Source organism: Fomitiporia mediterranea (assembly GCF_000271605.1).
Source record: "Fomitiporia mediterranea MF3/22 unplaced genomic scaffold FOMMEscaffold_1, whole genome shotgun sequence".
In the NCBI taxonomy this organism is placed as follows: domain Eukaryota; kingdom Fungi; phylum Basidiomycota; class Agaricomycetes; order Hymenochaetales; family Hymenochaetaceae; genus Fomitiporia; species Fomitiporia mediterranea.
Window position 1 is genome coordinate 658,104 of NW_006760386.1, and position 21,769 is coordinate 679,872.

The 21,769-nt window shown below is 46.7% G+C and overlaps 8 protein-coding genes across 8 annotated transcripts; 5 read left to right on the forward strand and 3 right to left on the reverse strand.

Annotated features, from left to right (window-relative positions):
- Positions 1 to 581: 581 nt before the first annotated feature.
- On the forward strand, positions 582 to 1,587 carry FOMMEDRAFT_16011 (uncharacterized protein). The gene is made up of 4 exons (XM_007261202.1): positions 582 to 700; positions 772 to 782; positions 869 to 1,088; positions 1,198 to 1,587. Exons 1-4 carry the CDS (start codon positions 595 to 597, stop codon positions 1,497 to 1,499), a joined length of 639 nt encoding a protein of 212 aa, XP_007261264.1. The 5' UTR covers positions 582 to 594; the 3' UTR covers positions 1,500 to 1,587.
- Positions 1,588 to 2,845: 1,258 nt separating this feature from the next.
- FOMMEDRAFT_143771 (copper P-type ATPase CtaA) lies at positions 2,846 to 6,298 on the forward strand. Its single transcript, XM_007261203.1, has 4 exons — positions 2,846 to 3,102; positions 3,165 to 3,284; positions 3,343 to 5,529; positions 5,589 to 6,298. Exons 1-4 carry the CDS (start codon positions 2,917 to 2,919, stop codon positions 6,096 to 6,098), a joined length of 3,003 nt encoding a protein of 1,000 aa, XP_007261265.1. The 5' UTR covers positions 2,846 to 2,916; the 3' UTR covers positions 6,099 to 6,298.
- A 527-nt stretch (positions 6,299 to 6,825) lies between these two features.
- On the forward strand, positions 6,826 to 8,159 carry FOMMEDRAFT_137674 (uncharacterized protein; the record flags this gene model as incomplete). Its single annotated transcript, XM_007261204.1, has 4 exons — positions 6,826 to 6,903; positions 6,961 to 7,267; positions 7,323 to 8,047; positions 8,104 to 8,159. Coding segments are annotated over 3 exons (1,001 nt in total), but the record flags the coding sequence as incomplete, so codon positions are not given.
- A 112-nt stretch (positions 8,160 to 8,271) lies between these two features.
- Positions 8,272 to 9,660, reverse strand: FOMMEDRAFT_149831 (uncharacterized protein; the record flags this gene model as incomplete). Its single annotated transcript, XM_007261205.1, has 7 exons — positions 8,272 to 8,298; positions 8,354 to 8,688; positions 8,745 to 8,754; positions 8,815 to 9,060; positions 9,113 to 9,278; positions 9,344 to 9,492; positions 9,553 to 9,660. 7 exons carry the CDS (start codon positions 9,658 to 9,660, stop codon positions 8,272 to 8,274), a joined length of 1,041 nt encoding a protein of 346 aa, XP_007261267.1.
- Positions 9,661 to 10,411: 751 nt separating this feature from the next.
- On the reverse strand, positions 10,412 to 11,810 carry FOMMEDRAFT_24724 (uncharacterized protein; the record flags this gene model as incomplete). Its single annotated transcript, XM_007261206.1, has 7 exons — positions 10,412 to 10,462; positions 10,527 to 10,861; positions 10,909 to 10,924; positions 10,982 to 11,236; positions 11,281 to 11,446; positions 11,506 to 11,654; positions 11,706 to 11,810. 7 exons carry the CDS (start codon positions 11,808 to 11,810, stop codon positions 10,412 to 10,414), a joined length of 1,077 nt encoding a protein of 358 aa, XP_007261268.1.
- Positions 11,811 to 12,362: 552 nt separating this feature from the next.
- FOMMEDRAFT_16017 (uncharacterized protein) lies at positions 12,363 to 14,278 on the forward strand. The gene is made up of 3 exons (XM_007261207.1): positions 12,363 to 13,078; positions 13,133 to 13,410; positions 13,464 to 14,278. The coding sequence occupies exons 2-3, from the start codon at positions 13,306 to 13,308 to the stop codon at positions 13,824 to 13,826; spliced, it is 468 nt and encodes a 155-aa protein (XP_007261269.1). The 5' UTR covers positions 12,363 to 13,078; positions 13,133 to 13,305; the 3' UTR covers positions 13,827 to 14,278.
- Positions 14,279 to 16,300: 2,022 nt separating this feature from the next.
- On the reverse strand, positions 16,301 to 18,365 carry FOMMEDRAFT_164318 (uncharacterized protein; the record flags this gene model as incomplete). Its single annotated transcript, XM_007261208.1, has 7 exons — positions 16,301 to 16,572; positions 16,629 to 16,698; positions 16,754 to 16,967; positions 17,020 to 17,505; positions 17,564 to 17,965; positions 18,040 to 18,216; positions 18,268 to 18,365. The coding sequence occupies 7 exons, from the start codon at positions 18,363 to 18,365 to the stop codon at positions 16,301 to 16,303; spliced, it is 1,719 nt and encodes a 572-aa protein (XP_007261270.1).
- Positions 18,366 to 18,566: 201 nt separating this feature from the next.
- On the forward strand, positions 18,567 to 20,669 carry FOMMEDRAFT_16018 (ubiquinone biosynthesis hydrox). The gene is made up of 6 exons (XM_007261209.1): positions 18,567 to 18,753; positions 18,807 to 18,953; positions 19,001 to 19,059; positions 19,117 to 19,380; positions 19,435 to 20,149; positions 20,205 to 20,669. Exons 1-6 carry the CDS (start codon positions 18,573 to 18,575, stop codon positions 20,576 to 20,578), a joined length of 1,740 nt encoding a protein of 579 aa, XP_007261271.1. The 5' UTR covers positions 18,567 to 18,572; the 3' UTR covers positions 20,579 to 20,669.
- Positions 20,670 to 21,769: the final 1,100 nt, after the last annotated feature.

The following is a 21,769-nucleotide window of genomic DNA, read 5'->3' on the forward strand; positions in this document are numbered from 1 at the left end:
ATCCAGTCGATTCCTTTGATGCATATGCTGTACCACTTTTCTTCACCAGTATTCCAATACGTTTTATCTTCTAGCCTTACCAGCTTCTTTGCTAGCTTTCGTTAAAAAAATTATTTTCCACCTGCAGTTCCGACTCCAAAGACTGCATAAAAATCTACATGGGCATTATATTGACAAAGTGCAAGTAAAGTTTTCAATGTCAAAATGCTAATTGTAAATTGTTCTCATGATGGCAAGTGCCGTACGTCCGAATCAAGCGTCTCTGCGTGAGAGATACAATCTTGTGAACACGGAAAACTAGTACAAGTTAAATGAATGCTGCAAAGGTAGAGTGTACTTTACAGCAACTTACAGGGAGAAGACCCTAACGCTTGAAGGGCAACGGTAAATTGCGAGTTGACAATGCAGTACAAGAAACGAATGGGTGTGGTCCAAATTTGTTTCCGAGTCTTTGGTTTTATTTGGACGAGCCAAATATGTACAAAGGAATTGACTCAGGGTCATTTCGGTACCGAATGTTGTTTTCCCAAAGCTTTAACAAGATGCGATGAAGGCGGATTTTGCACGTCCCCGCCTTACCCTGTTACCTCCATGATGTCCGACCCGACGAGTGTACAGACCAACATGCGAAATGCTACGATTCCACCGTTGAAAGGTGACGGGTCTGGAGTGTATAGAGTGCATATCGTCGGGAACAGTGGTGTGGTTGATTTAACAATTTATTTATCGTAATGTGTCGTTGACTGAGAGCTTGTGGAATGATCAAATAAGGTGCCGGGAAGGTAAGTTATGCTCCATCTTGTGAAGTATAGCAAACACCTAAAGGTGCAGTGATGCATTGCCCCCTGGCGTTCCTGGTCAAATGTAGTCCACGCTGGCAGACGAGCTTGGGGCAATGTTAAACCTCCCTGTCATCCATTTCGACCGACTCTTCTGGCTACCAGGCTGGAGAGAATCACAAAATGACGAGTTCAACGCTAAAGTCACTGCAGCACTTTCGTCTGAGGCATGTCCGCGTGGATGGGTCGTTGATGGGAATTATAACAAGCGCCTAAGGGGACAAATGGACTGTGCAACAGATATTATATGTATGTGTCCTCCATTGTATCTTGCATGCTCACTCGATTGCATATGTTTCTGGTATTCGCTTCTGTTCGATACGATGCGTTACCTGTCGATAAAATACCGTACAACTAGGGCTCGACACTCCTTTCCTTCTCTACTTCCCCCGCCTCCTCAAACGCACTTTCCTACGCCTCTTCAGAATCACCGACAGCTGTGCACCAGGCTGTGACGAACGCTTCTCCGAGGTGTTCTTCTCTCGAGACAGCATAATTTGGTGGTCCATCACCAACCATATTCCGGTTAAGCGCAGGTGTGCAGAACGTTTGCGTGTGGAGGGCGTGCACATGGGTGGGCGGATGAGGAGGATTGGTGGGTGGGGAGCAGAGTTGGAAGAGTGGAAAAGGGATGTGAGAGAGCTGATTAAAGGGAAGTAGACTTGGGCAGAGTGCAGTCGGGCTCAGATACGTCCCAAAAGCCAAAATTTAGATTTTCTGTTATTTTGATTGCTGAGCTGAATATAATTGTTATTTATATGAGACAAGGTATAGCATGATGCAAAGCATCATTAGTTACATGGAGTTTTGTTCATGCAGTTGGCCAGAAGAGACGTGTTTAAACAAGAAGACTGTAAGGCTTAGGCTGGTTACTGTATATGTGTGCTTAAACAGAGCCAACTGTACAGTATAATCGTATGCAGGCTTAATGCAAGTACTTGCTTCCGAAGTCGGGTGTGAACTATGCAGATGAAAGTGCCTGATGCCTTCAGTAATCCTTTTCTCGCTCCTAAGTATACGTCTATATTTATACAGCGCGGTCATGTACTCCCACGACATCTTGAGGCATTTAGTCGGACTTCCGAAATTGTCGCCTGGAGACCGAGGCGTTGGCGGCCTAGTCCAGAACTCATTTCCTATGTTTATCAGATTGAACAACGGGTTCCGCATTCTCCATTTGTAACAGATGTCGGTCGTGAGAGGCTTCTGCACTCGCAGGCAGCTCCAAATGTTATGAAGGACAGTATTCTCTATCAGTGAAAAGCGGTTTAGGTTGTCGACGTGATCACAAGTAGGACAAGTTTTGTATTACGGGGTCAATAAGCAATCCGGAAATTCAAACAAACCGCGTAGAGTTTTCTGTGAGATTTCAATGTTTCGACGGCCCGTGTGCCTTATTCGGCCTCCGTCGGCTGCTCAGTCGGAACGTTGTGTGGGTCCAGTGAAACAAAACCTGTAATCACCTCATCAAGACGCATTGCGGACTGTTCCCAGCGAAGAGTGTAGGCTTGAAGATTTACCAAGTGCACAATAAATTCGAATTAAAAGCAACAAGAAATGTCTGTCAGTAGAGGAGCATAAAAGGCTCATAAATCGGTGAGACGGAAGTGCTTAGTCAGCGCATGTCGGCGATGATTTCCCATGTGCAACCGAGCGACGGACCGCCAAACTCGACAGGGCCCGTTTCTGATTGCTCGTCTGCGAATAGCGAGCGTGGCCGTCGTCGCTGTCAGCAACCGTCGGCGGATACAAAAGGTCGTGCGACAGGCAGCCAGAAACCCCACTGCGCAGGCGCCTTCAGACCTATCTTCTGTTTTTTTGTTTTTGCCTTCATTCTTTGTTGCGGTGCCACCTTTTACCGCCCGGTGTCTGAATTCTGAATAAGCCGCGGTTCAATCAGTCATTCGTTCCCCGTTCTCACCGTGCGGTACCTTAACCTCCTCCTACGTGTCTCTTTCTCGCACGAGCGTCGGCCGGTCCATACGCATATCATTCCGCTGTTAGCATCCTCTCTCTCCCTTCTGGTGGACGGGCAATCCCACTTTAGCTCATAAGTCAACCCTTACGGCCGCCCGCCATGTCTGTGATTACTACTGCTTTCAGCAACCTGCTGGCAAAGACACCGCTGTCTGCGGCCTTTGCATCGAACGTACATCTCCCAGAGGCTGAGGACAAGTCTTTACTCGCTGAGCAGAAGGGCGGAATGGAGGTAGAGAAATGTGATCTCCGGATTGAGGGAATGACGTGCGGTGCTTGTGTTGAGGTGCGTTGCTTCCGCCGATTGTGATCGATCAAATCGTACTTAGAAATCTATGCATCTCTTAGTCCATCGAAGGCATGCTGCGAGGCCGGGATGGGATACACTCCGTGAAAGTGGCTCTGCTAGCTGAGCGTGGTGTCGTTGAGTTCGACCCATCAATATGGACAGTCGAGAAGGTCGTCGAGGTAGGCCAAATATTTATCTAATTTAATCAGGAGTATTTACAACAATTGTCACATCTAGGAAATAAACGACATGGGTTTTGATGCAACTCTTATCCCTCCAAGTCGGACTGATACTATTACACTACGAATATTCGGGATGACATGCTCCGCTTGCACCAACACAATAGAAACTGGTCTATCGTCTGTGCCGGGTGTCTCGAAAGTAGCAGTATCGCTAACAACAGAAACTGCACAAATCGAATTCGACCGGGTACTCATCAGTCCGCGAGAGATGGTCGAACGAATAGAAGACATGGGCTTTGACGCTGTTGTATCGGATCATGAGGACGCAACCCAGCTCCGCTCTTTGACCCGTTCGAAAGAAATTCAGGAATGGCGAGCACGGTTTTGGACGTCGTTCGCATTCGCGGTCCCCGTCTTCTTTATCGGCATGATATTCAAACACATCTCATTCCTTCGATGGATAGCAGACTACAAGATTGCTACTGGCATTTATCTGGGCGACGTGTTATCGCTTATTCTGACGACACCTGTTCAGTTCTGGCTTGGGAAGAAATTCTACAAGAACTCGTTCAAGGCGTTAAAGCACGGATCCGCTACTATGGATGTCTTGGTGACTATTGGCACGACGGCGGCTTATTCTTATTCTGTATTTGCCATGGTTTGCGCAGCGTTCAGCAGTGATCCCGATGACAGGCCTTCCGTCTTCTTTGACACAAGCACTATGCTTATCATGTTTGTTTCTCTCGGACGGTACCTCGAGAACAAGGCCAAAGGAAAGACGAGTGCAGCTCTCACAGACCTCATGGCCCTCAGTCCAAGCATGGCCACAATTTACACTGATCCAGAGTGTACGCAAGAGAAACGAATTGCGACAGAGCTATTACAACCCGGCGATATTGTCAAACTCGTGCCTGGTGACAAAGTTCCTGCGGACGGAACTGTTATCCGTGGTTCTTCGAGCATTGATGAGAGTGCCGTTACCGGAGAGCCAGTTCCGGTTGTGAAACAAGTTGGTGATAACGTCATCGGCGGGACCGTTAACGGACTTGGAACATTCGATATGCAAGTCACTCGCGCGGGCAAGGATACTGCTCTAGCGCAGATAGTCAAGCTTGTCGAGGATGCGCAGACGAGCAAGGCACCTATTCAAGCGTTTGCAGACAGAGTTGCAGGATTCTTCGTCCCCACTGTCGTTTCACTTGCGCTAATCACGTTTGTCGGATGGATGATCATCTCACACGTCGTACCGGACATGAACCTCCCTGTGATATTCCATATGCACGGAACGAGTAAACTTGCTGTCTGTCTGAAGTTGTGCATTTCTGTTGTAGTTGTTGCCTGCCCCTGTGCGTTGGGTCTGAGCACGCCGACTGCCATCATGGTCGGCACTGGTGTCGGTGCCCAGAACGGAATTCTGATCAAGGGTGGTCGAGCTTTGGAGGCGAGCAGGAGTATTCGTCGGATTGTTCTCGACAAGACCGGTACGGTGACGGAAGGCAAGCTCCAAGTTGTCGCGTTGGCATGGGTTCCCTCAGGGTTTGAGTCTGATGCACATGCGGATGCAACCAAACCTGGCAAATTTGATGAGCAACCGCTTTCGACGCTTTGCGCGGATGGAGTAACTTCTCGTGCTGCAGTGCTCTCGATGGTCGCCGCAGCCGAAGCGCGATCCGAACATCCACTTGCGAAGGCAGCAGCTACGTACGGAAAGGACCTCGTTGCAAAATCATTATCAAATGTCCCAGAGGTGAACATTGTCACGTTCGAAAGTGTCACTGGTGCAGGTGTAAGATCGACTATAACGCTTGCAGGATCCAGCATGTACTACACTGTGCTTGTTGGAACAGCCAAGTTCGTCTCGCAGTCCGAGTACGACGAGACACATCTTCCGGCGGAGCTCGCATCTTTCGCTGAACGAGAAGAGGAGCAAGGACGCACGGTTATTTTCGTTAGCCTTGCAAGCTCAGCTTCCGCAGCTCAGAAATCATCCGCGCATGCTCGACCTATCCTTGCCATGTCGTTATCTGATGTACCTAAGGCGTCTTCTGCACGTGCAATTAAGGCGCTTCATGATATGGGTATTGAAGTAAACATGATGACTGGTGATGGGCGTACGACCGCTATTGCGATTGCCAAGGAAGTAGGTATTAACCCAGAGGGTGTTTGGGCGAGAATGAGTCCGAAGGGTAAAGCGAAGGTTGTTGGTGAGCTGATGGAGAGGGACAAGGGAGGGGTAGCAATGGTAAATTCCTTCCCTCTGTCTCTGGCTATGTCTTATATTAAATGCTTGAACAATTGCAGGTTGGCGATGGCATAAACGACTCCCCAGCTCTTGTCGCTGCCGACGTTGGCATTGCACTCTCTTCAGGAACTTCTGTCGCTGTCGAAGCAGCCGACATCGTCCTCATGCGCTCCGACCTTCTCGACGTTGTCGCAGCTCTCCATCTCTCCCGCTCAATTTACAGCGTTATCCGACGAAATCTCGTCTGGGCATGCATCTACAACGTCTTCGGTATCCCACTCGCCATGGGTATCTTCCTCCCATTCGGATTGCATCTTCACCCTATGATGGCAGGTGCGATGATGGCGTTCTCGAGTGTGAGTGTCGTCAGCAGTAGTCTAACGTTGAGGTGGTGGAGGAGACCTGAGAGTAGCGTCATGCCCGGAGAGGAGAGACCTGGCGAGACGATGATACAGAGCGCGAATCGGTTTATTGCAGACGTTTGGAGTGAAATACGTGCACGTGTGCGAGGGGGGAAGGATACGAAGGGATATAGTCAGTTGCCTATGGAGATGACCCAGGCAGTATGAGTATTTAGGTTTGGGTTTGGTGTCGCTTTTGCTCTCCAAGCTTTTTTGTATTATTGTTTTTGAAGTTGCTGCTGTTGTGGCTTTCGTCGCTCTCTCTTATTTTTTTTCGATTTTTTTTTGTTTACTTTGTTTACTTACTTGGGAAGTTGGTAAAGATCTGTATTAGATGCATAATAATTTAATTTCAACTTGCGAAGAACTTTATTGGCATTACTGTGTGGCAGATATTAAGACAAGCGTTCTCTTAAAGTGAGATATTAATGAATCAAGGACTGGCGCACGTGACCATTCGAGATTAGCAACGCCAAAGGACTGACGTCTTGTAAAGTTTCATACACCTTCAACATTAACCTCCACCGCCTATTCGAAGGAAGGAAAATAAAATGCCTTCAATTCTGTACAAAGATATAAGTACTGAGGAAGCTGCTGATAAAGCGACCTGCGGAATGTAGTCAGGGCATTCCTCATCTTCCTACTCTTTGACTCTTCTCACATTTTCGACTTCTTTTTAATCGCAGATGCCACAGACAGGTATCACGATATACCTGTCCATCGTGCAATATACCATATTGCTCTTTAACTTGTTTCCGGTCGAATGAACATGCGCAATGTTCGGAGGTGTTTTATAAACGTGAGCTGGAGTCGGAGATTCGGACTCAGCCTTCGGCGAGTATGGAGGAGAGGAGAAGGATGTTGGAGATGTTGAGGAAGTTTGAGGAGGAGGGTGGGATGGAGGGAGGTGGTGAGGATGAGGAGGACGAAGATGGGGATGACCTTGCTGAGAGGCTTGGGAGTATTGATATTGGTATTTCTTTCGTAGCTTATGATCTGGTATGACCCTTACTCAGGGCATTCATCCTAGAATCCGCATCGGCTTCAGATATTTGGAATGCTCTGACACCAGAAGAGCGAAAAGATTTCATGAATAAGTTCCGAGATCCTACTTCTACGTCTGCACAAGAGTTCCTTCGTAGCGCAGGACTTGAGGCTGATATTATTCTACCATGGTGGCTGGCCCCTGATGTACCTCTAGACGAGGACGTGCGGACTAGTAGAACCCAGAAGTACGGGGAACGGCCAAAAATGGAGATCATACCCGATGCTCTCCTCAGCCGTACATCGGGCCCACATACGGGACCTCCGTTATTGTACAATATATGCGCTGTTTTGTGCGTATTTGAATTTTATTGGATAATACTACATTGTTAATAAATCTTTCTCTAGTATTGCATACGCATACGTCACCCGACATCTGGGAATCTCTCCGCTTTCTGCATTGAGAGATGAAGATGAAAAGAGTTCGGCTCGTCAACTTATGCGCGAATTGGCACCATTCCTTGTTGATAAACGGTCGACAACGCTTTTCGTTTCAATGGACGACGTCGTCACGGATTCGTGGCAGAGACTAGTTGGGAGCCAAAAGACAGGCAGAACATCTTTCGTCGTGTTGTTACGAGATGCTGCCCGACTCCTCGCTCCTCGACGAGTAACGGTGGTCGAGTCCTCAATCACACGAAGTTCTAGCGGCTTGGAGGAGACACCTCAGCGAGACGCGCTGCTAGCTCTTTCAGACTTGATTACGTTGTTTACAATACGAGGCGGAGTGGCTAAGGAGACGCCAGCGTCACATAAATTGCGCTTTTACGCTGCACTGATTGCATCTCTCCCTGCGCAACTCCTTGCTGCTTTCAGCGCAGAGGTTTCAGCTCGAGCACGATCTGTGGAAGTGGAGGGACAACAGTTTGTTCAGGCTAGCGAGGATCCATCGTCCGAGTTAAGGACTTCTGCCTCTAAGGAACGCGTGAGGACCAAGCCACGGCCTGTCATAGAAGAGCTGTAAAGAACGGATTAGGAAAGCGCATTTAATTTCAAAAGTTCTTCACTTTATTAGTTGTTAACGACCTTGCAGTCCAAAGGCACCATATTTTTCCCCGCCAATGATACTGCTAGTAAGTAATGCGCATTGATGGTTATCCTCGACATTTAATCATCATAAAACTCGTAGTTATACAACACATCAATGCATATAAAAATGTACAAATACACGAAGAATACCAGCTTCTTACAAATGACGCAGAATACAATGGAAAGGCAAAAAAAAAGTAGAGAGAACACGAAAAAGTAAGACACACAAGTTACACTAAATAAGAACTTCAATGCTGGACGTTAAGCATTACGCATACACAAGGACTTCGTATTCCTGCGTGAGGTGAAAGTCAGCAAGTAATACCTGTCAAGCAGTAGGTCTAACACACGTTGACTTGTTTCTCTTTTCTGCCTGCTGTCACATACGCTCCTTCAAGACGTGGGCTCGCCTTGCCTACTTGAAGGTATTTCTCCTTGAAAATTCCTGTGCGCATATGTTCTCGGGCCCAAGCACGGGCTATCACGAGCTCTGTTCCGCGATTTTCACAACAGCCTTTAACGGGAGCACGACGAATATTCCCCTTTGAAAACTTGCCAGAAGTGCGCTCCCAGTCTACGGCTCCTGGCTCTGCAACAAGGACTTCATAGTTGAAGCCTTCAGCGGGAAGTGCTTCCATTTTATACCCAAAGTAAGCTCCTCGTTCAGGACTGAATTTCCCAGGTTCTGGAAGAGTGTGGGTCGATTGATCAGCCTTGAAGACAAAAGGGTCATGCACTTACGAATACCATGCTATTATTGTGAAGATAATCAGAAAAACCATTGTAATATATTCAGAAAAATGAGACATACAATGTGTGGGATACGTGCAATGTACCACAGTACATTGCCTTCAGTTTCTTCCTTACTTCCAAGAGGTACCAGATCCTTGCACTTCTCTGGATTACCAAGAAACTCCTTCCCGTTTACCCACCACACTGGCTCAAATGCTTTAATTTCTGCCTTCCCTAGATCCTCTTCAGAGCCTTCACTATAAGGTGGTGGCAGTTTTGACTCTACTCCAACTCCCTTGCAATGACTAAGCAATGCAAGATCCATCTGGATGTTCCATGAGTATTTTCATGTCAAAGGTAATAAAGGTTTTGCTTACTGCAAGCTGATGCTTTGCTTCGTCAAGCTGCTTCCTTAAGCCATGCACTTTAGAGGGCTCTACAACCGCTTCATACAGATTGGCAGGGAACGTTCCATATTTGCGTATGTGCCTCTCCCGTGCCTGTGACACCTCTGCAACGTGTATCTGGATTTCATTAGCAATTCTAAAATAATATTCATGTAGATTATCACTATTACCCCCATGAGACTAATATAATTTTACACTAACCTTTCAGCTTGATTAAGCAGTCCTGTCAACCGTTTTGACACAAGTGAATTATGTGCAGTCAAGTTCTTTCTGAGCAAAGCAATAAGACCGAGAGTATGCGTTGCATTCTCATAAAGGCCTTTCTGTACTTCAAATTTCGCGTCAAGAGCCTGTTAAAGAGTACATAATTAATAAAGCTGTGGAACTCCTTGTACAGAATGGAATCCAACCTTGTATTCATTGTAGACTTGTGTGCCGATTGCAATCATGACAGCCAAGATTGGTCCAGCATGTGGGACTGAAGAGGCAGCAGCACCAGGAAGGTCACTAAGATCCATACTTTTGTGAGTAAAGGCTACTCAAGGTACTTTGTGTGAGTTATAGGAGATAAGTTCTATAACATGAATTGGGGGTCGATTCTGCCTTTAAGTATTTCTGTGTGGAGCAGTGGCGGGTAAAGGGCATTGATCCCTTCGTATGTATCAGAGCATGAGACGCTGAAACTCATGTTTTGGTGCTTGGAAGCCTGTCATGCAATGGGGGAATGAGCGTCAGATCAGTATCAGATTTTGCTTCGTACACGTTGAGTACTCGTTTAGCAATGTGGCTCAAGAGTTTGGATCCAGCTGACTTCAGGTACTGAGATATTTTTTGAGTGCTCGTATCTTGAAGTTTAAAAAAGACGCTCATGTGACTGTTCAAAGTGATGGAGCATCAAGGTCTGCGTGAAAACAGCAGTTCCTGCAGTAGAGTACTAGTAGAGTTACAGAATCGAGTTATAATTCCGTTCAAAATTGTAGAAACGGAAAGAGGCAGCGCCTTTTCTGTAGGTTTTGCGATCTTTACTCATTGCCCACGAACGTGTCTTCACTTCTTCAATAGTCGACCTCATTCCACGTTGTTCGGTCTGTCTGTGAGCTTTGCATGTGAAGTCGTCGGCCACTTGATTGGCTCTGATGCCTCAAGCACTAGTAGACAGAACCGTATTACTGTTGTGATAACATATCAGTCTACAAATACATGAAAATTTCAACTTCATACTAGAGAATTGCCGATGCTAGTTTAAATGATTAGAATCGAACAGATAGGCTATAAGATGAGCTTCTTTCTTGGCTTTGCATACACAAGGACCTCGTATTCCTGCGATAGACATACATCAGCATACAATTTATATTTAAGGGCTTTTGCCGGGAAAACCACGCACCTTGACTTTAACTTCCTTTTCGCCTGCGATAACATATGCTCCGTCAAGCTTCGGGCTTGCCTTCCCTGGTTGAAGAAACATTTTCCCGAAGATATCGATGTGCATGTGTTCCCTTGCTAATGCACGAGCGATCACGAGCTCAGTACCGTCATTTTCACGGCAGCTCGTGACGGGACGAGAACAGAGCTGTTCCTCTGAGAACCGTCCAGACGTGCGTTCCCATTGTACGGTCCCAGGATCCGCAATCAGTATGTCGTAATTGAGGTCTTTTGTAGGTAGAGATTCTCTTTTGAAGCCAAAGAAAGTTCCACGTCCTGGGCTGAATTTTCCGGGTTCTGGAAGGGTAGGCATTAGTCAAAGCGGGTGCTAGAGAATGAATTACCCTTACGAATGCCACCCTGTTATTGTAAAGTCAGTTACGACAACGTCGTAATGGTTTAAAAACAGATACATACAACATGCGGTACGCGTGCGATATACCACACCACGCCATCTTCGGTCTCCGATGATTGGCAAACGGGCACCATCAAATTGTTTAGTCCCGGACTGGCCACGAACTCCTTCATGCTGACCCATCTGACCGGCCCAAATGCTTTGGGTTCTGGCTCTTTCTCTTCCTCCTCAAAGGTTTCAGCATAGACTGGTGGTGGTTCAGATCCCGACCCATCTCCTTCCATCATTTTAAGGAATGTGAAGTCGGTCTGCCTTTTCTGTGAGTGAATTTAGTGTAGAGATATTATTACATGTTCTTTACCAGGAGCTGTGTTTTGGCCTCCTCAAGTTGCTGTTTTAGGACATGAACTTTTGCAGGCTCTGTTAATGCATCATATACATTTGCAGGAAGCTTTCCATATTTGCGTATGTGCCTCTCCCGTGCACCGGATGCCTCCCATATATGCCTCTGAATGTCCTTGGCGACTCTAAAGCAAGTTTATTTAGTGTGGAAGTTCCCTTGACAGTTTATAGTGTTGCTACATACTTTTCGACTTGCTGAAGTTGCCTCGCCAATAGTCGTAAGTAGTTCTGATCTTTAGCCTTTAGGGTTTTGCTATGCATGGCTATAGTGCTGATGATGAAGTTGGCATCCTCGCCGAGCCTTTTCTGTGCCTCAAGCTTTGAATCAAGAGTCTATCAAATATGATCAGTATTGTGCGAACGCTTCCGAAGATGGAAGCTCACCTTCAACTCTTCGTAGATGCCAACAGCAACTGTTAGCATGACTGCCAGGACCTGGCCAACGTGTGGTATTGATGCGACAGCCTTAGCTAAGTTTTGGAACTCCATGATCTTGCGAGGAAAAGTGCGATGGCGTTCGTAGTTGCAATTATATATAGCAGGGTCGGCCGTATTTTCGCTCGAGCGACTGACTTTAAATCTCCCTTTTCCGTGAGGAGGCGCCGGGCCGGCGGCAGAAGTCGTTTCACCCCTTTAGCACTTCCTGACGCAAGTTCCTGGAGCTCATGAATTAAATACATGGAAGCTCTTCATAACTGTTAAGTGAGCGTCAGATAGGCTTTGCCTCAGACACGATGAATGCGCATTGTTGGGCACGGTGTATCGATAGTGACTGGCTGACCTATCCAAGCGCTGAGATATTTTTAGTTAGGATGTCCCGCCTTCAACTTGAAATACGGGGAACGAGATTGACGGCGTATCAATCTGGTCCTTCATTGCTGTGTCTGAGTAAAGCGAGAATGAATCTGTTACACAACACGAAGCTGGTCAGACGGAGATGATTAGCCGGTTCCAGAAAAGGGTCGCGTCGATCGTATCGCCGACGATTAACTTTAATTTATTCACTAGTGGCTTCCTGCTCAAATACTTCGATGTGAAGAGTCCGCGCGTCTTCGCCTCCGACCGTCATGGTGTTGGTCTCTTCAGAGCTCAGAGACGCGCGGACGGTTGCACTCTCGGCCGTGTCTGCCGTGCTGCTCGTATCTTTAGTGAGCTGGAGAGTCTGGAGACGCAGAGGACACTCCCGAGCACCAGATGAACAGTCTAGCGCTGAGCCGAATACCCGTACCGTCGGGCGACACGAGGCTACTGTGCAGTCTGAAGAGGTGCATTCGACTACGGGGAAGTGTTCTTCCGCTGAACAGCACGAGGATCGTGACCATCATCGTCACCACCATCATCACCATCATCATCACAAGCACGCAAAGTCCTTAAGCCCAGGGAGCCAGGACAGCCATTCGTCGCATGAGCGCAACCAACACGGAGAAACGGACAGACTGTTGCACTCAAGAGCTCAGACACAACCAAATTATTCTGGGACATCTCACAGCTCCCATGCCTATCATGACGATTCAGAACATTCTTCTCGTATATTGCTCTTCCATGGTGCGTATAAAACGGATTCCAGGAGAAACTTTAGCGTTTAGGTTCAGTTGGTGTCCAGTTTTACTGATGGGTAACAACTATACCAGATACTCATGATGAACCGGATTCGATATCTCATGTTCACCATGGGGAAGGTATTGAGTCAACAGGTCGGACGAGTTCCGGATCTGGTCATCGTAGTTCAAACGGCAATGTCCCGCATCATTATCATGGTAAGTGCTATTGGATGTAATAATCAGAAACTTCTCTTGACGTAATTTGTTCAGACTCAAATTCCCAACGAATCGTTCAGAGTCCCGGAAGGGTCTCATCTGAGGACGATGAGTTACATGAAAGACTACGGAGACATACGATAAACTACCTCGAAGAAAATCCTGACGAATGGGAACTTGGATACGAGAAATATGGACTCTCTCCCCGCCCTCCGGAAGGGCCCGGAATGCACTATCGGGAACTGGCTTTACAAGAAGCTAGACTACGTAAGAACGCTTTTGAGAATTCGAAGAAAGCTTTCAAAATGGGAAGAAAAGCGGAAGCCAAACAAGTAAGCCTTATCCGAAATCTATACGACTGCCTGTTGAACTCTCCCTTTCTCAGCTGAGCGAGCAAGGAAAGCACCATGATGAGAATGCCAGGAGATATAACGCTCTTGCTGCTCAGGAGATATTCTCAGCCAATAATCCTCAGTATTTTACTGCAAGGCGACTATCGAAATGTGACTTGCATGGTTTACATGTTGAGGAAGCTATGGCTTATGCTCGAGACCATCTTGTTGCTTGCCGGGCCGCCAGAGCGGACAAGACGATGCTCATTGTCGGGAGAGGATCACATAGCCAGCAAGGGGGTTCGAGGATCAGACCTGCGATCCTATCAATGTTATCGGGGACAGGTGGCATCGTAGCCGGAGTGCATGAGAAGAATGAAGGATGCATTGTCGTAGATTTCGCAGTTGGCCGTTGACGTGAAGCGATTTGCTTAGAATGGACAACCTTCCTGTTTCACCCCAATACTTCCTTGAGACTTCGTTTCATATCTGGATCTCGAATCCGTATTTACGTCTTGCTTATTACTCTCCGCGTCTGACGGGACTTTTGGACTCCTTTCCTTTCGTGTTTATCCACATTGCTTCTTTAATACGTTGGCCGTTATGCGACCTTCACGGCATACGCTTTCTTGATTTCTGTAAATAGCAAGCTTTTGTTCATCCATCCAATCGTTCCCGCTTCTGTGAATACTGGATGAAACATTCTCTGCACGCGCCTTTGATCTCTTTCACAAGATATTGTGGTCAAATGGTCCGCCACAGTACTTGGGATATTGGTGGTTGAGGGTAGAAGCCAACTCTCACTTGTTTCAATCCTGACCGACATGTCTTTTATTAGCTAATTTCTCAACGAAATACGCTTATTGCCTTCAGCCACCATATACACCCTTCGCAAAATCAGCGTTCAAGCGATGGAAACCTTGGGGTGTCAACTTGCTCTTGTCGTTTTTACTGATGCATTATCTATGCCACCTCTGGTCACCGAGTACGTTCAAACAATATGCCAGTCAGACTCCGGTTTACTCGTATCAAAGTTTGCTGCTGCCACTCTTGCTCTTGGTTTGAGTTTACATGCTCGCGAAACGTATGAAGCCATCAAGCAGCTCGTACACGATGTCAACGCATTTACCGACCAATTTGCTGCCATGATGGAAGGTGACGAAGGAATTAGAGATTCTACTTCTTTTTCTGGCGGGGTTCCTCAATCCACAAATGGGCGCTTTGCATTTGAATTCACGGCGGAATACCGAGACGTCAGCGCACATGAGGTTTCCGGCAGGCAGTCAAGTGACGGAGCAGAAGATTCGCTTCTTCAGACGAGTAAGCCACCCACCGCCACTTGAAGATCTTTGACTGATCGCTGATTTCTACTGGTAATCGTTATTTCACCTTTGATCCTGTCACCCGTAAATGTGAGGTAGCTAGCTCCTTGAAAGCTTCAGACAAGCGGGATCCGAGTATCTTATGGCCGGTTAATGATCCCACCGACAAAATCAGTGCTTCTGGAAACACGGACTCTTGCCATTTGAACGGAGACGCGAATACACCACGGGAGACCTTCAACGCTCAATCAACAGGTGCTATGGAACATCCGGAGAAAGTCGTTTCTACGCTTGATTACTCGGTTCCTCGATCGGAGCGCGACAATATTATTGCACCGCCTTGTCTATCTTCTCTAGGTTTATTAACATCTGAGATGCTCCACATTCAAGCCAGTAAAATTGATAGCGACGTTGGTTCGATGTATGCGCAAGTCGAGCTCCATAGCCGCGATGACGAGCTGTGCAATAAAGTGCCGACGGGCTTTCGGACAGTTGTGAAGGCGACCGGATCGCTGGTCGAAGACCAAGACAAAACACTTGTTGCTGCGGAACCTACTCCCTATTCTCTTGACCAACGACGTGCTCCTGCAAACGGCGTGAATCCGAACAGCCTTGTTGATCATGTCTCTGATCGCAGCACCAGGCCGGACAGCCACGCAGATCCAAGTATAAGTGAAGATGCGGAACAAATGCAAGTCCATGTGCTTTCGAAGTCTTCGGGCATGCTGGCCATGTGTGTTGAGAAAGATGGGTGGGATAATGAGTTGCAAACTAATCATTTAGGAGCAGTGCAGCCAAAGAAGAGAGCTCTATCACATGCAGTTAGAGCGCCTTTCGTTGGTTCGCGAGTGAGCTCATCGCAGTGTGTCGACAACGCTGATCTACTCCGACCTGCAATTGAGTCAGGCAGTACTTCTCTGGAATCTGCAAAGCGAGGTCGCCGTCACTCGGATGGGGGATCTTCGATTTCACCATTCTCGCCTGCATACGTTCCAGCGCCTCTCAAAATAGCCCATGAAATGCGCCGCCGCGCCACTGAACTGTTGGAAGAATACCACAAGCTCAAAGATGCATTACTTTGCATGTTATTTGAATATGCAAATCCGAGCTATGATGCACACAATACTGCCGGTCTCTCAAGATTGGACCTCCACGGACAAATGGCAGACGAAGCTGTTATGCTCACACGGATCCATCTGGACTTTTGTAGAGACCTGGAAGCGGATCGGACAGAAATCATCACCGGTCGAGGTCTGCACAGCAAAGGTGGAGTGCCAGTTCTGAAGCCTCTGATCGAAAAGGAGCTTTTGTCTCATTCCGATGTGCTGCTATCGGATGCCAATCCCAACCCTGGGTCGTTTATTGTTCTGTTCGACCAGCCGAAAGTTCACCGGACAGAGAAACAACTGTGAAAACGTACAGCCGGACACATCTCCCCAGTTTCTTGCATGTTCTCGTTCGCTTTGGTTCTGTATTTTGATATTGTACCTCTAGGATTTGGTCACTCACTAGTCACAACTAGCATACACTCACTAACTCGCTCTTCATAACCATCCAAATTCGATTTGTCAGCCTGCTTCAGACTCGCTTTTTTGCCTCTTAAGATCCCGATCATTGACGGGAGTGCCACTCTGCTCTCGCTTGTTTGATATTACCGCCTGGTGGGCTAGAACAGCTTTCTTTGACTTCAGACGTCCCAGCTCCTTCCCAGTGAGTTGACCTGAGTTCGCCTCTGACAGTAATGCCTCGTCGTCCATTGCGTTATGATCGGCGTCTATATTTTTCGGGAGGACGACTAGGGCAGAGTAGAGGTCGACGACCTTAAGCGAATCTTGTGATACTATGGCGATGTTAGTTGCGGATCTCTCGGGCGGGGAAATGCCACATGAAACACACCTTCCAAACGATTAGTCGTGTTCAATGAATTCGCTAATGCTTGGTGTGAACTGGCATCGCTTAGGACGAGCTTTACAGATGGTTAGTGACGTTACCTCGTGAATTTGATATGTGGGTGGGCTCACCTCACTATCTACAATCTTCACAATTTTGATAAATTCCCCACTAGTCGGAATTGAGGAAGCCGTTTCCGATCGGTTGCCGTCAACTGCTACCCATATCTCATTCTCGTTTGACCATGGAGTGAAGTCCAGAACTGGGTGATTAAGGGCAACGGATTGAACTTTTGGTGATTCATCCGAAGAGGTCGGGAAGTTGCAATAGAATAGTGCTGTGGCACTGTAATGAAAGGTTATTTTAATCAAGTATACAGATAGCGCTGACGTCTTACCCATGTGCTGAGAAGATTATGAATCTGCTTGAGCTAGACTCGAAGGTGGATATTTTCTGGATGGCTAGGAGGGGTGCAGTCTCTTCGCTTGGCGGTTCCGGTTTGCTACCATTCGCAGACTCGTCGGGTTCCTGCTCGTCTACTTGCATGTCGTCCTTTTTATCCCTCGTATCTTTTTCTTCTTCGGCATCCGACTGAGTTTCAGGTTCTACAATCACCTTTCCCTTAACTTGTCTCTTCTTATTTCTTCGCCTAGCCCTTGAGCTTAGTTTAGTAGAACTTCCTTCACCTTCTGCGTCACTTCCGCCTTCGCCACGCGCAGGTCTTCTACGGATGACTTTAACGAATGGCTTGACTAAATCGGTGATTGGGATGTTGTGAATTAGTGATCCTTCCATCCAATTCCATATTTTGAGTTCTGGGTCTCCACCACCTGAGATAAGTAAGGAGTGGTCCCATGTAGGTATATGGAGAGCCGAAACGAATCTAATATCAATGATCGTTAATGAAAAACACACACGCTTGCATTACGTGTAAAACTAACTTTTTGTGCCCGAGACAAAATCGTTCGATGGTGTAAGCTTCGGGATACCAACTTACTCGGATGTGCTCGTCTCTGTCTGCCGTGATGATGTATTTCTCGTCTTTTGTGAGAAGGAGGGTGGTTAAGAGCGAGACGTGTCCTAGTAGTAGGCTTTCATCGACACGACGCTTTGAAGGTACCATACTATCTGATTTTTGGAGTAATGAAGCCTCTGCCTCGACGTCTTTCTTGCCTGAAGCAAGTAATGGATACCTCCGGATACCAACTGTCAATATAGCCCGCGCTGGTGTTGTATGCAGATGCAGAGATACTAACCTATGGACGTCTCCGAACTTATCAGAAACCAGAATCGTTTCTGCATCACGCGTAAGACAAATGTCTGTTGGCTTTTTTAGTGCTTCTCTAAGATCATAGATATTTTGTTAATTGATTTGCGTCCCGGAAATAGCTAGGATAAATTGAAAAGACAGACACACCTTTCACTCACGACTCTCAATCCTTCCACTTCCCATGTCCTTATGGATTTATCACCGGTCGCTGTGACAAGGTACTTGAAGCCTTCGTCTACGGCTGCTGCGACAATTTGACCGGACTTCTGAACTTTCTCTGACAATTCTGCATTTGTCGTTGTTGAATGACGGATAGAACCCGTTCTGGGAGGCTTATGAGAGATAAAAGGCCGCATAGGAGCTTTTAAACCTTACGAAGAGTCTAGGACTTGAATATGTCCATTTGCTAGAAGAGCAAGCGAGTGTACGTCGTGTAGGAAGAGTTTTGTGTATGGCACGTAGTTTGTATGCATCACGTCCTTGGAAATCGCTTCTTCTTTTTTCAATATACGAGATGAAAGAGATAAGGATCTGGTATTTTATCGCGAAACAGCCGGGACGCTGCAACAGACGAGAAAGCTATCCTTCAAGCTTGTAGGCCAGTAGAATAAAGTAAGTTTGAAGCAAGAAAATCCGTTCCGCGAAGTGATCGACGTGTGCGTCTTGCCACCTGCTATGACATGCGACCTCTTCTGGCTGCAAGAACTCCGCGCCTTAAAGCTATTCAACGCGTACAAACGTGCTTTACTTGCAGAAGGAGAAAATATGCAACAATAGAAGCCTCGAAGAATGATGTTCAAGATTGTGACATTGTTATTGTTGGAGGCGGACCAGCAGGTCTTGCATTTGCTAATGCTCTGGGTAGGTCGACTTCGTACTTAGAGCTCTGAATGACGCTGACATTTGCAATCCAGTATCTCACAAGCCTGTTAGAGAATCATTACGAATAGCTCTAATAGAAGCGAGTGATCTCAGCCGTGTCCGACAATGGAGTATGCCAGAGGGAACATTCTCAAACCGTGTCAGTTCTCGAACAAACGCGTCGAGGCAATTCCTTGTCGGTATGCATCTATCCAAACTACCTGTAAGTTTGCTAACATAAGATTAGGAACTGGTGCTTGGAATAGAGTTGATGAGACTCGGGTGACACGTATTGAAGAGATGCAGGTTCTTCAGTTTCCTCAGTAACTCAGGCAGTCGTTGAATACCTCCCTCGAATTGTAGGTATGGGATGGTATCTCTGATGCTCGCATTAATTTCACTGCGAATGAAATTGGTTTTTCAACTGGGAATGGGCTGCCTCCTTACATGGCCACCATGACAGAAAATCTGAATCTTCAGCGGGCGCTCATCCAAAGCCTGGATGATGTTGGCGGAGTAGAGATCATCGACAATACCAAAGTCAGCAATATAGAGAAAGATACAGAGAACGCCGGGTGGCCTATTGTTCGTACCTCGAACGGTGAAGCTCTGCGTGCCAGATTACTCGTTAGTAATGCCAAATTCACTGGCTTGTATTTTGTGTTCTAAATTTATTTTCAGGTCGGGGCTGATGGCCCTAATTCGCCTGTCCGATCCTACGCCGGTATTGATTCATATGGCTGGGCATATGATACGCGAGCCATAGTCGCGACACTTTTCCATGCTCCGCGCTTGAATGGACTTCAGAGCCCAAACACAACAGCCTATCAACGTTTTCTTCCAACGGGGCCCATTGCCTTTCTACCTTTATCGCCAACCGCATCCTCCTTTGTCTGGTCGACAAAGCCTGCCTTGGCTGCAGCACTGACGTCTGTTGACCCAAAGATACTTACGTATATGATCAATGCCGCTTTCAGGCTCCCAGGGATTTCTATTCGGCATCTTCATCGATTACTCCTTGAAGAGCAGCAAAATCTCACTGCTGAATCAATATTAGAGGAGATTCGATGGAGGGAGCGCTCACATGACATTGACCAGCATTCGGCTTATTCCTCTCATGTATCTGAAATTGCTGGGATCCCGCCAGACGATACTGAACTGGTTCCACCGGTCATTACTTCTATTCAACCCGGTACAGTAGCGTCTTTCCCTTTACGTATGTCCCATGCGGATAGCTACATTGGAGAGGACGAACGTGGGAGTCGGATCGCATTACTTGGTGATGCCGGACACACTATACACCCCCTTGCTGGCCAGGGCCTTAATATGGGCCTGGGAGATGCGCAAGCTCTTGCTGACTGCATTTGTTCTGCTGTCCTTGTTGGCGGTGACGTTGGTAAGTACCTATGCAAAATTCGTTTACAACTGACCCCGTAATTTGATATTTTCAGGTTCACGGACCGCCTTATTGCCTTATGCACGCGGACGATACTTCGAAAATCATAAGCTGTTATCAGCGGTGGACAAATTGCACAAGTTATATGGGACGTCACTCCCACCAGTAGTTTGGGCACGTTCGGTTGGTTTGGAAGTCGTGAACGAGATTGACGCGCTGAAGGCCGCCATTATGTTGTCCGCTGGGTCTGGTCCTGGGTTGCTTAAGCAGCAGGCCGAAGGACAGGGTGTTTCGCCTTGGTCCTTCGCGGCGAATGGTGTGGAAGTAGCTGGCGACGTCGTAGAAGCTGCAAAAATTATTAGTCGAACATTGCAGGGTCTAGTGTCCACTGGACTGAAGCACACATCAGAGACGATGGAACGTAGATGACACCTCATTACGTTGTCAATTCAATGCTTTTTTGTCTTTGAACCTTGCGCGTGTTGTTTTTTTTTCTTTTCTATTTGTCACTGTACTTCTCCGCGTCTTGATCAATGACATGGACGGCCAGTATCAATGATGACCTGTCAACGGGGCAAAGCCTCAAACAGGAGTTCTCCTTTGTGTCCTCGATTCGCTGGATGCTGTCCTGGTGGCGATAAATGTCCTTTTGACGTGCCTTTCCGTCGTGTTGCAAGTCGTTCCATGCCTTTCTGGTCAAGAGTGCCTTTGTGCAGACATTCGCCATACTGATGGTCCGGATCCCCGAGAACGCTAGGAACTTGAGATCTCGGTCATTCGTACTTCAAGATTTTTCACCTTTTTAATCTTGCTCTAGTCACGTTAGTACGATTCGAGAGTATCTTCTGTGAATCTGTCGTCATGCTACAGTTGAAAATACCTTATTGTATCACATTATAATGCATAAATTGAATATTGCATAGCTTTCTGCCTAATCCCAGCTCAGGATAAGGGAATTATGCACAAAAATAGTCTATTGCATATTGCATCAAGATTTGTGAGAAAATTATACAAAATTCTGGGCATTTTGGGAAATTAGACTGCTTACTGTTGTGATTTTTGTACCCAGAAGCCTCACATATTGTTCTCTGACATACTTCAATACAAAAAGAATGTTTCTGATTGACATTTCATTGCTTACAATGTCTTCAATGCTGCCACAAGACCAAGATAGGGCAGTAAAGATCTCTTCATGATATGTGGGGGAAAGTTATTTGCATTGACTAGCTTTTTCTATTTTTTTGTTTCTACAGATTCTGACTGTATTTCCTTGTATTACAAACTATTTCTTAAGTTTTACAGTAATATACACATTTACTGTACTTGTCATTGTCTTGGTTGTCTTTCTTGATGCTCTAAATATGTGCTTATTTTCTTGTCATAGTGTATATGTCTTCAAATAAATTGAAAAGCAATATCGAATTTTGGTTTCCTAATTAAGTAATGTTTTCGCACGGTTACCATAATGCATATTGCTCATATTGTATAGGTCTGAGGCCTCTCCCAACATTATGCAATAAGATATTTTCAACTGTATTACGCTTTGCGGCGAATCGGCTTTGCCCGAAAACAACATAAGCTTATTCAGGAGCGGATGTGGGTCCACGTAACGATGGAAAA

What these genes read in the sequence shown, in the direction of transcription:
- FOMMEDRAFT_16011 (XM_007261202.1), top strand. Translation starts at nt 595, where the DNA reads ATGTCCGACCCGACGAGTGTACAGACCAACATGCGAAATGCTACGATT. An exon ending in CTGTGCAACAGATATTATAT is followed by an intron (nt 1,089 to 1,197) that starts GTATGTGTCCTC and finishes CCGTACAACTAG; the next exon opens with GGCTCGACACTCCTTTCCTT.
- FOMMEDRAFT_143771 (XM_007261203.1), top strand. Translation starts at nt 2,917, where the DNA reads ATGTCTGTGATTACTACTGCTTTCAGCAACCTGCTGGCAAAGACACCG. An exon ending in CGTGCGGTGCTTGTGTTGAG is followed by an intron (nt 3,103 to 3,164) that starts GTGCGTTGCTTC and finishes TGCATCTCTTAG; the next exon opens with TCCATCGAAGGCATGCTGCG. An exon ending in CAGTCGAGAAGGTCGTCGAG is followed by an intron (nt 3,285 to 3,342) that starts GTAGGCCAAATA and finishes TGTCACATCTAG; the next exon opens with GAAATAAACGACATGGGTTT.
- FOMMEDRAFT_16018 (XM_007261209.1), top strand. Translation starts at nt 18,573, where the DNA reads ATGCGACCTCTTCTGGCTGCAAGAACTCCGCGCCTTAAAGCTATTCAA. An exon ending in GTCGAGGCAATTCCTTGTCG is followed by an intron (nt 18,954 to 19,000) that starts GTATGCATCTAT and finishes ACATAAGATTAG; the next exon opens with GAACTGGTGCTTGGAATAGA. An exon ending in CTCTGCGTGCCAGATTACTC is followed by an intron (nt 19,381 to 19,434) that starts GTTAGTAATGCC and finishes ATTTATTTTCAG; the next exon opens with GTCGGGGCTGATGGCCCTAA.
- FOMMEDRAFT_16017 (XM_007261207.1), top strand. Translation starts at nt 13,306, where the DNA reads ATGCACTATCGGGAACTGGCTTTACAAGAAGCTAGACTACGTAAGAAC. An exon ending in GAAAAGCGGAAGCCAAACAA is followed by an intron (nt 13,411 to 13,463) that starts GTAAGCCTTATC and finishes TCCCTTTCTCAG; the next exon opens with CTGAGCGAGCAAGGAAAGCA.